This window comes from Castor canadensis, chromosome 9, assembly GCF_047511655.1.
Source record: "Castor canadensis chromosome 9, mCasCan1.hap1v2, whole genome shotgun sequence".
Lineage (NCBI taxonomy): Eukaryota > Metazoa > Chordata > Mammalia > Rodentia > Castoridae > Castor > Castor canadensis.
In genome coordinates, this window is record NC_133394.1 from 26,428,866 (window position 1) to 26,443,158 (window position 14,293).

The following is a 14,293-nucleotide window of genomic DNA, read 5'->3' on the forward strand; positions in this document are numbered from 1 at the left end:
GTATAGAAACCCTCCATGAAGTCAAGAGTTGTTTTTGTTTTGCTCAACATTCTATTCCAAGTACTTTTCACAGTGATGAGCTTTCAGTAAGCCAAGAAATTTTTCAGAAAGTGGTCGATTAAGTTGTTTATCTTCTATAGGGAATGAATAATAAGGTGTCATAGTGATCTCATGTTTCTGGTTTCTTGTTAGGGTCAGTTCAGAAATAAATTTATAATTTAAATTCTAATATTGACTGAAATTTTTCTACCCTAATCTACTTTAATCATAGAGCTCCAGTCACCCACTACCACTTGGAAGATTATTATGGGAAGCTGGCCTAAGTAGGTAACACAATTCAGATGTCAAAGGAATTGCTGATTGATAAAATATTAAGTTCTGACAATGTTACATGACTCAACCTCTATTTCTTGTCAACAATTTTTTCCATTTTTCAATTTCTTATAGAAAAAGACAGCAAAAAAAAAAAAAGTAAAACCAGATTGGATTTTCAACTGGGATTACAAAAGTCTTGATAATTAAAATGTACATTGCACAGAAATCTGCAGATTAAAAGCAGCCTTAATGTTTCACACATTCTATTTTGTGTGTGTGTGTGTGAGAGAGAGACAAAACCCAGTAAATAAGTGAATATTTTAGGGGGAATTTTTTTTTGTATAAGTAAGTTGTGGATCCTCTTCTCTTGTGATTTCACTCCTTTGTTACACCTATTTTGGTATTATCACTTTAAAACACATTTTCTTATTTATTCTTCCTCTAAGCTGGAAGCACCTCAAAGCCTTCACCTTCATAACCGAATCACTGGATGTTTGCTAAAAAAATATGTATATGTATACATGAGTATATACATATATGTGCATGTATAGTCTTCTTCTCTTACAGTTTACAGTTGTTCACTTTGTCTTCTCTTCTCTTTTTCCCTCTACTTTTATTTTTAATTGTCTTATGTAGTTGGAAGAGCTAAGGAACAGCTGGCTTGCCTCTGTCTCACTTTAGTTACTTTCTCACCAGACATGCTGACTCTTACAATCTCAAAACTACATTGCTACAACTTGTGATACAAAAGAAAGACCATTTATTTTACATTATCTCCATACCAAGCTTCAATTTCTGGTTAAGTGCTCTGACTATCCCTTGCCTAATTACTTGAGTCAAGGACATGGAGAATTCACACTGACAGTCCTGACATAGGACCTCCAATACTAGAATATAGAGTGTTGGATGTATGTGGAACTCAAGGAATGGTTCCAGGTTTATTTCTTAAGTGAATAAAGAAGGAATACTGAGAAGATAAAAATCAGCTATGAAATGGATTCCAAGTTAACAGGGAATCAACAGGTAGCACAGTATTAATACAAACCTGGTTTTCTGACATCAAATACAGTGTTTGCCCTTAGATAAATAGTTGCTTTATAAAAGAAAGATGGAAATGTTGACTAGAAATGACTTATAAGCGTTTTTCCCATCAAATTTTCCTGAAAAAACCAAAACAGCAATTTTGACTTCATAAACATAAGGGAAATTTCAGGGTAGATTCTGGTCCTGTGTCCTCAAAACCCCCTTCATAACTGGAGGACTCAGTCCCTCAGCTTCTAAGCGGAGTCCCTAATCACATTCCACTTCTCTAGCCTCCATCTCAGAGTCTGCATCCCTGAGAACCCAAATTTCTACAATTTGGTATAATTTTCCTGGACCTGAAGGATAACTAGAATTTAACTAGTAACTAAAAATAATTAATGGTTATTGGAAAATGACCATTTGTTTTTATGCTTCTTTATATTTCATTTAAATGCTTCTCTATTTAAACAAATGTAATGCACATATGTATATTATAATATAATAACATATATAATAATAACATCTGAATATCTATGCCATACCTTCTTAGATGGTCTGCATGGAAAAAAAAACATTAAGAAGAGTAACAAAATACTAATAAAAGAGAGCTGGTGGAGGGGGCGAATTCAAGTGTGATATATTTGATACACTATAAGAACTTTCGTAAATGCCACAATGTACCCCCACCCAGCACAATAGAAAAAAATAGTTACCTTAGTAAATAAATAAATAAACAAATAAATAAATAAACTGTGCAGAAGGCTTTGTGTAGAGGATCTATAAAGAGAGGATCTGTAATCTTCATGGTTTTCTTAAAGTCTGTGATACAAAGAAGTTAAGAAATTAGAGCACTTTTTCCCAAACTTGTCTCATAAAAACCATCAGGTGAGAAATTCTCTGAGAGTTAGTACTAAGTCCATAAAAGTTGGCTTGGGCTCATAAATTTTCAACAAGTTGTTCAGGTAACTCCAAAATTAAATTCAGTAGAACACAAGTTTCATATTGCCAACTTAAAGATTAAAGCATAGTTCTATATTGATTTCCATTGCTAGTACAACAAATTACCACACAATTAGAGGTTTAACAGAGTTAGATACAGTTCGGTAGATCAGAAATCTGACATGGATCTCGGTGGACTTAAATCAAGGCATTGGCAAGGCTGTGTGCTTTTCTGGTGGCTCTTGGGGTAAATGTATTGCCACACATTTTCCACTTTATAGAAACCATCTACATTTCTCACTCAGCCTCCCATTCCCTTATCTTCAAAGACAGCAAAGATACATCTCTCAGATTACAAAAGTCACAACCACTCCACTTCCCTTTGTCTTTCTTCTTTTGCCTCCCTCTTTCAATTTTAGGGAAAATATGATTATAGTGGATCTCCCCAAATAATATGGAAAATCTCCCTATTTTATGGTTGTTTGATTAAGAATCTTAATTCCATCTTCAGGTTTAATTCCTCTTTGCTACATAACCTAAAATATTCACAGAGTTCACGGGTTAAGATGTGGGCATTTAAGGAGGTCATAGCTTACCACAAATTCTTCTATGGTACCCACGGGGGGAAAACCCTCCCCTACCTTTTGTTTAATAACCCAGTTAATGAGCCTTCCACCACTTGCTGTTATATAATTATCTGGTCAGTAGGATTAATAACCAGTAGGAACTTGTGAAACTACTATTTAATTTTCTGTTTTCAATAAATAGTACCTAGTCACAGGTGCTATAGGCCTGGTGGCTCCTTGAGGTCAGGCACCATGTTGCTTTTATTTCTGTAATGCTTAGAATTTAGCTCATCGACTACCAGCTAATCAGCATACAGATAATGTAGCAGAATCATTGTGATGGCTGATTATATTCATGTTTAATTAACAAAGCCAAAGACCTACTTTCTCTTTTAATGATTCTTTTACACAGAGAAGTTAATAGCATGATTCAAATTCTTCTTTCACCACACTTACTAATTGCTACTTATCATGAGTATTTACTGTCATTCCCAAATAAACCAAACTCTTGTATCCCAAAGTCTACCTGGAATTTTATGCTTGCTTTTTGGGTAGCTAGCCATTAGTAAATATTAGATTATTTTAGATAAATTTAGTTTAGTGGTGAGAGGAGCAGTGGTCTCTTAACAACCAGTCACATCGTTTCATCAATAATAGGAATTTATCAGGTGTTAGACCCTACATCTGTACACACACACACACACATACACATCATTGCTAATTTAATCTTTGAAAATTCCTCTACACACTTATCTCCTCATTTCCAGATTGCAGAAAAAGTTTCAGCAAAATTTTCCAGTCCCATATCTAGGAAATTGCACCCAAAATTCTAGAGCAAGGAAGCAAAGGAATAATGGTGCTCTTGTGTGACATCACTCTTCTGACCAAATAACAATTTAACTTCTAGTTTTGATCTTCTCATAAAAATAAAATTCAACAAATGTCATGTTGTTTTTAGTCAGCGGGAAATCATTTATGAGTTCTGTTTGAAGCATACTCCAAACCTAAACTATACTTCATATTACATACATAGCTGTTTGCTCACATGTCACATCCTGTGTAAACTTTCCATAAGTTTTTAACAAAAACTTATAAGTATTTAACAAAATCAGAACCTCTTTCAGTTTTTCACACTGATCTGACTCTCCCTTTCTATCTGGCTTCACCTAACTCTGCTGTGCCTAGAGGCGGCAGGCACACTGGGCTCCTTTAGTTTCTCCACATACTACCTCTTCCCTCTCTTGCCTTTTTCCTGAGTTTCTCTCTCTCTTTGTCTTTCTCTCTCTGTCTTTCTTTCTCTGTGTCTCTCTCTCTATCTTTCTCTCTGTGTTTGTGTCTCTCTCTGTCTCTCTTTCTTTTTGCCTCAGTTATGTCTTTTCATCCCTACTTTTGATCACTTACCCGAGAACCCTTATTGTTTCCTTCCAAGAACTTAATGTGATTGGTATTTTAGTTTACTTGTTTATTGATGGTCTCATCATGCCCTGACATGTATTCTACAGGCAGATATTCTAGGTTCTGAGATGGTGCCCAGGCTCCTGTATTGTAATGTTTCACAAGTGATTCTGATTCCTGCCAAAATTTGAGAGCACCTGCTAACTGTGTTCATAGTACTGATAGTTCCACCTGTGTCTGTCAAGCTCTGTAAATTTAACCTTTGTTTAACTCATATGTTAGTGGTCAGCATTTATAGGTACTTTCTGATTTTGGTAGTTAATGAGCACGGGATACCTTTATTATTCTCGCACTCTTATCTCTTGCTTTATTCTAACTGTGCCTTTTGTTCTTTAACCTGCTTTAATGCTGATATCTTGGATTTATAATGTAATATAGGAATGTAAGGTGGAATTTATACAGAATATTTTATTCTTAAGATTGTCAGAGTTACCAAATAGTCCAGCAAATAATAGTTACAATAATTTTTTTTATTGTTGTTGGTGCTGGGTAGGGGTGCATTGTGGCATTTACAAAAGTTCTTCCAATATGTTAAATATATCATACCCCTCCACCATACTCCTTTAACTCCCCCTCCTCTCATTCCTCGAACAGCTTCAGCAGGTACCATTTTTCCATTTACATACATGTGTGCACAGTATTTGCACCATAGTCATCATCTCACAACTTTTCCCCACCTCCTCCCCCCTCCCACCGGTACCAACGCCCCCAGGCAGGACTTGTTCTGCCCTCTTCTCTCATTTTGTAAAAGAAAAAAAAAAATGACATTTTTGTTTGTTTAAGATAGCTACACAGGGAGTTTCCTTTTAGAACCTAGCAGTGAATTTTAATGTATTATGTATTTGCTAGGCCACAACTTAATATAAAATCCTTGGTTTTTTTTCCTAAAGTTGCTTTTATTTTAAATATAGGTATATATAATATATGATATATTATGTACTATAGTATTTTGTATATTATAGATTTATATACAGTACTGTTTAAAAATAAAAGCAATTGTGGAAATAAATGGTTTTGTATTAATTTGTGGCTGAACAAATATTCTATTTTGTTTTAATTCACTGTCAGGTTCTAAATTTGTACCTATTTGTTTTCTTCTTCTATAGGGCTTTTGCTGCTTTTAAATTAAATTCTTCAGAGGCAAATCTTGTGGTCATTGCAATCACACAAAATTTGAGATTTTGAGATACAGCCCAGCCATAAGTCCTTAAATCTCATTCATTTCTTATCTTTCACCAATTATTTTTTCTTTAAACGTTTTGTGCTGTGAAAAAATAATGAAATAATAAAAGCAAATATTAAGATTATATTGCACCAGTTATGCATTCTAATCATGTTTATCTATTCAGATCCCGTAGTACTAGAAAAAAAGGTTGGTAACATTTCAGACACTTGTTTTTATCTTTTCAGAACTCTCCTTATTTTGGAATAGGCTGGTAAGTATTTTGCAGTTCACCATCCATTCAAAGAAACATGTAACGTTTTCTAAAATACTGAACTATAGTTTAAAAATTTGTTTTGCGAACATGGTACCATCTCCATTCTGCTAACATGAAAACCATTTCCTACAAAATTTTTTGAATTTGAGAGAAGAAATTTTGCTCATAAAATAGACAAAAATGAAGCTTATCTTTTGCAATCTAAGTAACCTAAGAACCTTTGGAGGAAACTTCTCAAAATACTCTATTTAGATTATACATGCTGATTTGGTGGCATTTCTGCCTATTTTAAGAAATGTTGGTAATCTTGATTGAGATACATCTTTTATCAGTCATATTCATACCACTTTTTAATACCAAGAAAAATAAGGAATGTTATTTTTCCTTCTTTCACATTTTTTCTTTTGAAAAACAGAGCTGTTCTCCACCTTCCCACTCTATATCAACATTTTCCAGAGTTGATATTCAGAGTTGGATAGAAAAAAAATATTTTTTTCTACATTTTTCATGTAAATGCATTTTATCATACCAAATCATGAACATACTTGAGAGGTCCATCAGATAATCAGTAATTTTAGGCAGCCAGCAATGTTGAACAATAAACTGTTCTGATATAATCGGAATAGCTTTTGTCTTCCTTCCATGTTGTAATTCACATATTGGTGGTCTTTTGATGTTCCTAGATATCCGTGGAATACAGGAGTTTTTGGACAAAGTATCTCAGCAAGGAATGGATGTTGCACTTCAAAAGGTAGAAAACAACATCAATAAAATGATCACCACTCTCTTTGATACCATGAGGATAGAGGAATTGAATCGCTATCGAGACACTCTAAGGAGAGCCATCCTTGTGATGAATCCTGCCACAGCCAAATCCTTCATTAGTGAGGTAAGCAAAACTGTCATGGGTAGGGGTAGGCCATAAAATTAAATTCTTTGGAATGGACCCTACAGAGGAGATGAAAGTCAAGCACAAGATGAGGTAATTAACTGCACAACCTCATTAATGCTAATAGAGGTAGCTCAGTGAATTCCCTGCTCATCTCATTTACCCCACTCTGCCCAGTTAATTGGTAAGAATGCTTGTATTTATATATATTTAGGCATATAGCCAGGACAATTTTAAAAAGTCTTATGGGATTTAAAACTGCTATTGACCTGAATGAATCTAGCAAGTTTAAAACTGGATTCACAAGGGTAGAGATAACTAATCCTTATTTTTTTGTTGTTGCAAGTTAAAATTTAACTTCTGAGAAAAGACGTACTTGAACCAGGCTATGATTGCCTAGACATGATTACTTTTACAAAACCATATAGTAGATTTTCTTCTTCTCTGGGAATTCTATACCAAGACAAGTAATTAAAACTTTTTGAAACTGCAACATGATGACCACTGCACATTTTGTGATGCTGCATCCTGAAATTTTTATCAGGTCTGTTAATTCAGTTAGAAGCTCTAAAACTTTGTAAAAATGCAAACAAAACTTGCTAGTGATTGCAATAAGAATGCTATACTTGAAAATGTTTGTAATTGCTTGTGGAAGTGTCAAGGATGGAACTTGTCATGGTTGGTGTCCTGAGGAGGTGCTGTTTGCTTTAAGCATTAAAAGACGTATGGAGTTGGATCAGGCAGAGACAATACAGAAGTTCATTCATTCTAAGCCACAGGAAAGACATGGACAGAAGCACAGAGGCAGGGGATGCAAGAATGCAAAGAGTCAAGAAATGAATGAATGAGGAATGAGTGCTAAGTACTCTGGCTAAGAAGTTCGATGGTGAAAGTAAAGATATACTGTAAATAATTTTTTAAAGCTCCTTGTGATGACTGCCAACAAAACAGAAAGTATTTCATTTTAGGATAAGAATAAGCTGAGTGTTTTCACATAGGTCTTAGGATAGTAACTACTGAAAGGGAAATTGTAGAATAGAGAAAAAATATTGATGTAACTGTAAGGTTCTGCCGAATTAAGACCACGCCACGTGTGGAAAGGAAAGATTTATTAAGATCCAGACTGCATGGTTTCCCCCCCACCGCAGGTCAGAGAGCCGCGACTTGGGTGAATTGGGTAGTGGGCTTTATAGGAGGGGGCAAGCCATGAGGAAGGGAGAGAGTCTCTGGTCTCTGATTATCTGCAATCTCCAGATGGAACAGATTGACATGCCTGACTAGTTGAGTAACTGGAAGCTGCTGAGTTGTTTTGCAAGCTGAGATACAATCAGGCAGGGAGAAACAAGCAATCATAAATCAGGGGGTCTGGTTTTAAGGTGTAGCCTCGGATCCCTCCGCCCGCCCCAAGAATGCCAGGAACCTAACAGTAACCAGGTACAATAACTCATAGAAGTTCACTAGGGAAGAGATACCCATGACCAAAAGCCTAAAATTGCTGTTTCAAAGGTAGATGACATTTTTCAGACTTTGTTAAAGGTGTTTTCTTTGACCATTCTTGTATTTCTCATAATTAATTTCATATTTGTGTGAATTTGAATTGTATTCTCACTCTGTGTCCTGTATTTAACACTGAACTTAAAGATTTGTGATAATCAATTGCTTCATATTTGTTCCTAAACATGTAACATCTGTTTATGGTTTTTCATAAGCAACTTCTCTCCTTTTCCCCACTCTGCCATATTTTTCTAAGTAACTTGTATTATATATCTCCAAATTATAAACAATTTTATTCCACACTTGCCTCAAGCAGTGATATAGGGATGATAGAAAAAATATGAACCACCACACCCCCATCCTCAGCTGGTTGCACTGTTCTGTGACCTGCATATTGCTTCTTATTTCTTAATTAACTGTTTTTAGATACCTCCAAGTTTGAACCTTCTTGTTTATGGGTTCTAGGAGTGCTTCCCCTGTTTAGGGAAGCACTGACCTTGACCTTGTCAATGCTAGAAGCAGTTCATTCAAACAGCAGGCAGCACAGAATTCAAAGAATGTACACAAAGAGGAATACTTCTTGGCCTGGAGAATAATTCTGTCTAGTGGAGGACTCAGGCACAGGACTAAGTATTAAAATGTGTAAGAAAAAATGCTGTCATGGTGACAGATAAATAGTGCTTCTGGATCCCCATAAGAGAGCTAGCTCTATAGAGAACTTGACTGGAGTCAGCACCGAACTTCACAGAGAAAATTTTTCAGCAGAATCTTGAAAAATGAATAAGAATTCATCAGGCAGGCAATGTAGGCAAACCCCAATTTAGACTGTGTAAATGTGTGTGTATATGTAATACATAGATAGAGATAAAAGTTAAAATCTACTGAGGGTCTTTTTGGTAATGGAAAACAGAGTTCATCAATCCTTTACTTTTTACCTCCAGTTATTTTCAGAAGAGATAACTAATTTTTAGTTTTTAATTTGTTACTATTATTCTGTATATTCAGATAGTTCAAATTTAAAAGGTTTAAAAAGACATTATTGCTAAAATGCTTTATTTCCTCATCCCAAGGCAAACAATGTGTCTTGTGTGGCCTTCCCAGTACACACACACACACGTTTTTAGTCTTTTTTTATAGAAATGGTGATATACTATGTGTATGTTACCTGCTTCTTTTTCTAAGAAATATCTAGGATATTGCTCCATTGAGCTACTTGAAGTATTGCTCATAATTTTATATGTTATGTAGTATTCTATTGATAGGATTGTCCCTTTTGTCTTTTAGTTTTTTCTGTTTTTACTTATTCTGGTGCATATTATTGATTTGTTATTCTATTTCCTTCCTATTTCTTTTTGGATATGATAAATGAAAATTTAGTTCATTTGCTTTACCCACATCAAACCCTCTTCTCAGCAGAGCTCTAACACAATTTTAAGTGACATTAAATAAGCACCGCTTTGTTTCTACGGCATCAGTCAAGCACACTATTCTACCTGCAAAGATTCTTTCACTATTCCTTCACTTTTCTATACCCAGCTTTTAAGATCCACAGCTTGGCTTTTATAAAGAGTGTGTTGTGAACATATATCTTCAATTTTGTAACCCTAAACAAATATTTCATATCTTGTCTAAAAGCTGATACTTTAAGAAGTAAATCTGTAAATGTGCTTATGATTATCACTATAAGTATTTTTCATGGCACAAGAAAACATGAAGATAAGATTATGTTGAATTTCCTCAGGTTCAGGTATTTCATTCGCATTATTATTTTTCTTACTTTTTCTTCAATTCTGTCATTGTTGGCTGCTTAAATTCTAAATTATTTTCTTTATTTTGCTTTTTTGTCGGTACTGAGAGTTGAATTCGGGGCCTTGCACTTGCTAGGCAGGGACTTTACCACTTGAGCCACTCTGCCAGCCCTTTTTATGTTGTAATTTTTGAGATAGGATCTTGCTTTATGCCCAGGCCAGCCTGGACTGTGATTCTTGGACTTGTGCTTCTCCACAGTGCAGTTGTAATGACACATACACAACACCCTGCCAACCATTGGTTGGAATGGGAGGGTCTCACAAACTTCGTCCAGGGTTGGCCTTGGACTGCGATCCTCTCCATCTCAGCCTCCCAAGTAGTTAGGAGTCACTGTGCTCATCTAAATTCTTAGCTTTAGCAGTAAATCTCCAGAATCCCTGTTTCTTGACTCGATTGGCAACCCAAAGACCTTTGTTTCCTGTGCTCTTTCTGGTACTTCCTTCAAATCCAATCAATTTTAATGAGTCAGGTTCTTAAGTTCGTAGATCTCACGTATTAGACTTTCTTGGTTTCCTTTTTCTCTTTCCTTCTTTTTATTCTTGGGAATATCTTCAAGTACCTTCTTAAGAAGGGTATATTGAAGGTAGAATTTATGATTTTCATTTCTGGAAATATATTTATTCTAACTTCAAACTGGGCAGATCAGAGATTTTCATTTTATTGAAGGTAAAATGTATATTTATATACTGCCTGTGTTCTAGAGTAGTAATGCCAACTTTCACCACCAGGAAGTCAATCTACACCTATTTCTTTTATAAGAGAAATTTATGCCTTTTTAAAAATTTCAGAATGATGAATGTTACTTCCAAGGACATTTTGCATGTGACCTTGTAGGAGAAGGCCCTGGTAGAATTAGCATGTAATGTTCTTTATTCATTTATTCCATTTTATAAGTTTTCCTCCTCATTAAAATGTATTTATAAATCCAAAATCATATGTGGGATATTGTGGTGATCAGTTATTTGTGGAGCTACAAAAAGTTCGAGTTGTTCAATAGCCACATTCTCAGGTAAGGTCAAGCAAAGCCACTCTCTTCATTCTCATTTTATTCATCATATTGTAAGTGAGTATGCCTTCTACAATCTATTTAGTAGGATTTAGTAGGTTTTTAAAATTTTTTGTGACTTTTTTAGTGACTTTGCTGTTTAAAATGTCTCTCATATATAGTGATGAGGACTGTCTAGTGTTCCTAAACACAAGAAAGTTTTGATGCCTCACCTAGAAAACTTCAGGGCAGACTTACAGTACTGTTTACCATGAATTCAATGTTAATGCACCAACAATATATAATAAGTAAAGTGAATTTAAACAGAAATCCACAGAATCAGAGACTTACAAGAACCAGATCCCATATTTCCTATATGAGCAACAACAATACAATATTCAGTAATTCAGTAGCACAGGGATGCTATAAAATATATCTACAGCAAATGATAAGAATTGACTATTTTCTCACATTTGTCAGCCCCACCCCCAACCCATTTCTATCTTCTGTTTGGTGTGGCATTTTTGAGCATGACAACTTCTAAGATTTAGCAAAACAGGATCTCTGTGCTCCACTGCTGCACTTGTAATGATATCTAACCTCTAGCTTCTGTCACCATGCTTCTCCGGGTATCACTTCTTTCTCTGCAGTATTTCCCAGTAAGTTATATTTTTTTAAAAAAAACCATTCTGGTGGTCTCTTTTTTCCCTCACAGCTGTTGGCTTATATACCTATTCAATTTGTGTATTTTAATAGGATTTGGGAGGGGGAGTGATTCCCTTTAACATTCCTGAGTTAGAAATTCCAAACTGTTTTTTTTTTAATACAGATTTTGAAAGATTGAAACCTAAACAAGCATAAAGTTAGAAACAGTTGTTATAGCTTTTAAGAAATAATATTAAATCATAACATGCTAGATTTGGAAAGTTGAGCATGTAACATTTGGGCCAATTCTAAACTTATGTTTGGGAAATTCAAGGCTTCTTTAGGTATAACCAATTTGGTCCTGGAACTCCGTCCAGCAATATTCAACACCTCTGCAGGTGTGGCCCATTTTAGATGTTAGAGGATACACACACTTTGAACTAGTAAGCTAAGATTTCAGGCAGTCAAAGTGCTACATGTTTGTCAGATCCTCAGAGAAGTAGTTGGAAAAATGTCGTACCATGGGTTATATGATGGATAGAGGGACAAACAAAGCTAGAAGGAAATAGATGGATTGAGATAATAGGAAAGATCGAGGAGCAAAATATTATGATGAGGACAGAGAGACAACCAAGTTCATTAGCCACCTAAGACAGGGAGAGGCAGAGGGGAGAAATTCTGGTCAAAGAGAGAACAGCAAACACCCAATTTCAGGGCCTCCTTTACTTTACAAGTTGACATGGAAAGTTATTGAAATGTTCAAGAGAAATATTAAGTTAAAAGTCAAAAGAATGAGTTTTAAAAATAAACTGCTCACTTACTATTGTCATTTAATTGCTAAGGGGAGAAATAAAGCCTATCAATTCTGTTTGCATCTTTTTTTTCTATCCCTGGAGCAATTATGTGGCATTGAGTTAATTATGCTTCCTTTGAAGTCCTAGAAATTTAATACATTAAATGTCTGCAGTTAGTGCTCTAGCTCTCATTGAAGAATCTTAGGGCTTTAAGAAAAATACTGCAGTTATGTGCAGCTGAGTAAATCCACCCGCTGTGACAATGGCAGAAAGCCGTTGTCCCACTGTACCTGGAAGTGTCCTTGAAATGATTACGGTGTAACAAGAGTGCTCACATGGCTTGATTTAAGTATGGTTTGGAATGATATTTTGAAAAGCAAGTCTTTACATAGAAACAATGTTTCGTTCACTGTTGTGTAATTTATACTCTTTCTAGAAAGAATAAATAATCCCTACATTTAGAATGTTTTAGCAAAACATTCTAATGATGAGAACATTCTAATAATAAGAGGTCTTTCCTTTTCAGGTCTTATAAAAATTAAAGACAGAATGTATAAGTTCTTCAAAAATGGAAAGATTTATTATTAATATGACAATAAATATCATTTCCAATTTACATTTTTCTTCAAATTTTCAGAAATGAACCCTACTGTTACATGAAATCCTTTTACACCACAATAAGAAAAGTAATAGCCCTGTTATTCCTTAAATCTACTTTATGAGGTAGTTTTAATTCCATTGTACTATACCCTAGGTTCAGAAAAGGAAGAGTTTTGATCCTGTCAAACAACAAAAAGGCAAAGTTACTTACCTCAAATTTGTAAGCAGCTTCCCAGAAATAAGTGTCAAGAAAGGTTTAGGAAATAAGTGAGGGGTGCTTGACTCGACAGATATAGAAAGAGTCTTAGTTATCAATATTGTCCTAAAATTACTGTGATAGTTATTTAACAGCTATTTAAATAAAACATTTTTTTCCAAAAATGAACTCTTTGGAGACGTTAAACCATGTGCAGTTTTAAAGATGAAGCTATTTTAAAGATTTTTTTAAAAGAACATATGATAATTTTCCCAAAATGTATCCATTGCATGAAAGTTATTCGAATGAATAATACTGGGCTTAACAGATGGTTGCTATGCATTTTTAAAGTAAACTCTTTAATGAAATATACATAATAGAGCATAAATTATAAGTTTACAACTCAACAAATTTCCTTATGACAAGTATTCAGATCACGAAACAAATTATACCCTTGGAATCTGGGAGTGCAAATTACACTCCCATACACCCTGCCCCCAAAGGCATTCTACCTTCTAACACAGTAAGACAGTTGTGAGTGATTTTAAGGCATATGAATAGAATTATACATACAGTAGATGCTGTTTTGGCTACTTCTGCTGGGCATTATATCTGTGAGATTCATCTATAATGAAGTATGTAGGAAAAATTTATCCCTTTAGATTGCTTCAAATATTTCATTGGAGGAGTATGACAGTTTATATAACCTCTTGCTACTATTTGTTTATTACAAATAGTGGTTCTATGTATATCTTTTTGTGTTTGTGTGTATTTTTGTGGGATATATACCTAGGAATGGAATTTGCTAGCTCAAGAAATATGCATAAGACACGTCATATACTCATGCTGAAACTGTTAATTTTCTAGTGTTTCTCCAATTTTATTCTTACTGGTTGCACCTGAACATTTAATTTTTCATTTCCTCACTGACACTTATTATTTTCTGTCTTCTTTATTTATTTTAGTGGATATGTATTAGGTTCAGATTTTCTTTCTAATTTACATTTTCCTGATGGATGATTTTTTATATATTCATTGGCACTTAGGATATTTATTCTTATGGATTGTTTGTTCAAGTTACATTATTTTGCTTCATGACTGGTAGAAGTTTTTTACATAAATAGTAAAAAAGGACCCACTCTCA

The 14,293-nt window shown here is 34.6% G+C and overlaps 1 protein-coding gene across 4 annotated transcripts in view; it reads left to right on the plus strand.

The window, feature by feature from the left end:
* Positions 1 to 14,293, plus strand: part of Grid2 (glutamate ionotropic receptor delta type subunit 2) — a 1,442,266-nt gene that overhangs the window by 737,238 nt on the left and 690,735 nt on the right. For 3 of the 4 annotated variants that reach the window (XM_074041373.1, XM_074041371.1, XM_074041372.1), the window contains one exon: positions 6,421 to 6,626. In XM_074041373.1, coding sequence (XP_073897474.1) covers positions 6,421 to 6,626 — 206 coding nt within the window. Of the gene's footprint in view, positions 1 to 5,708; positions 5,735 to 6,420; positions 6,627 to 14,293 lie in introns of all 4 variants that reach the window. The other variant, XM_074041374.1, reaches the window with a different exon arrangement.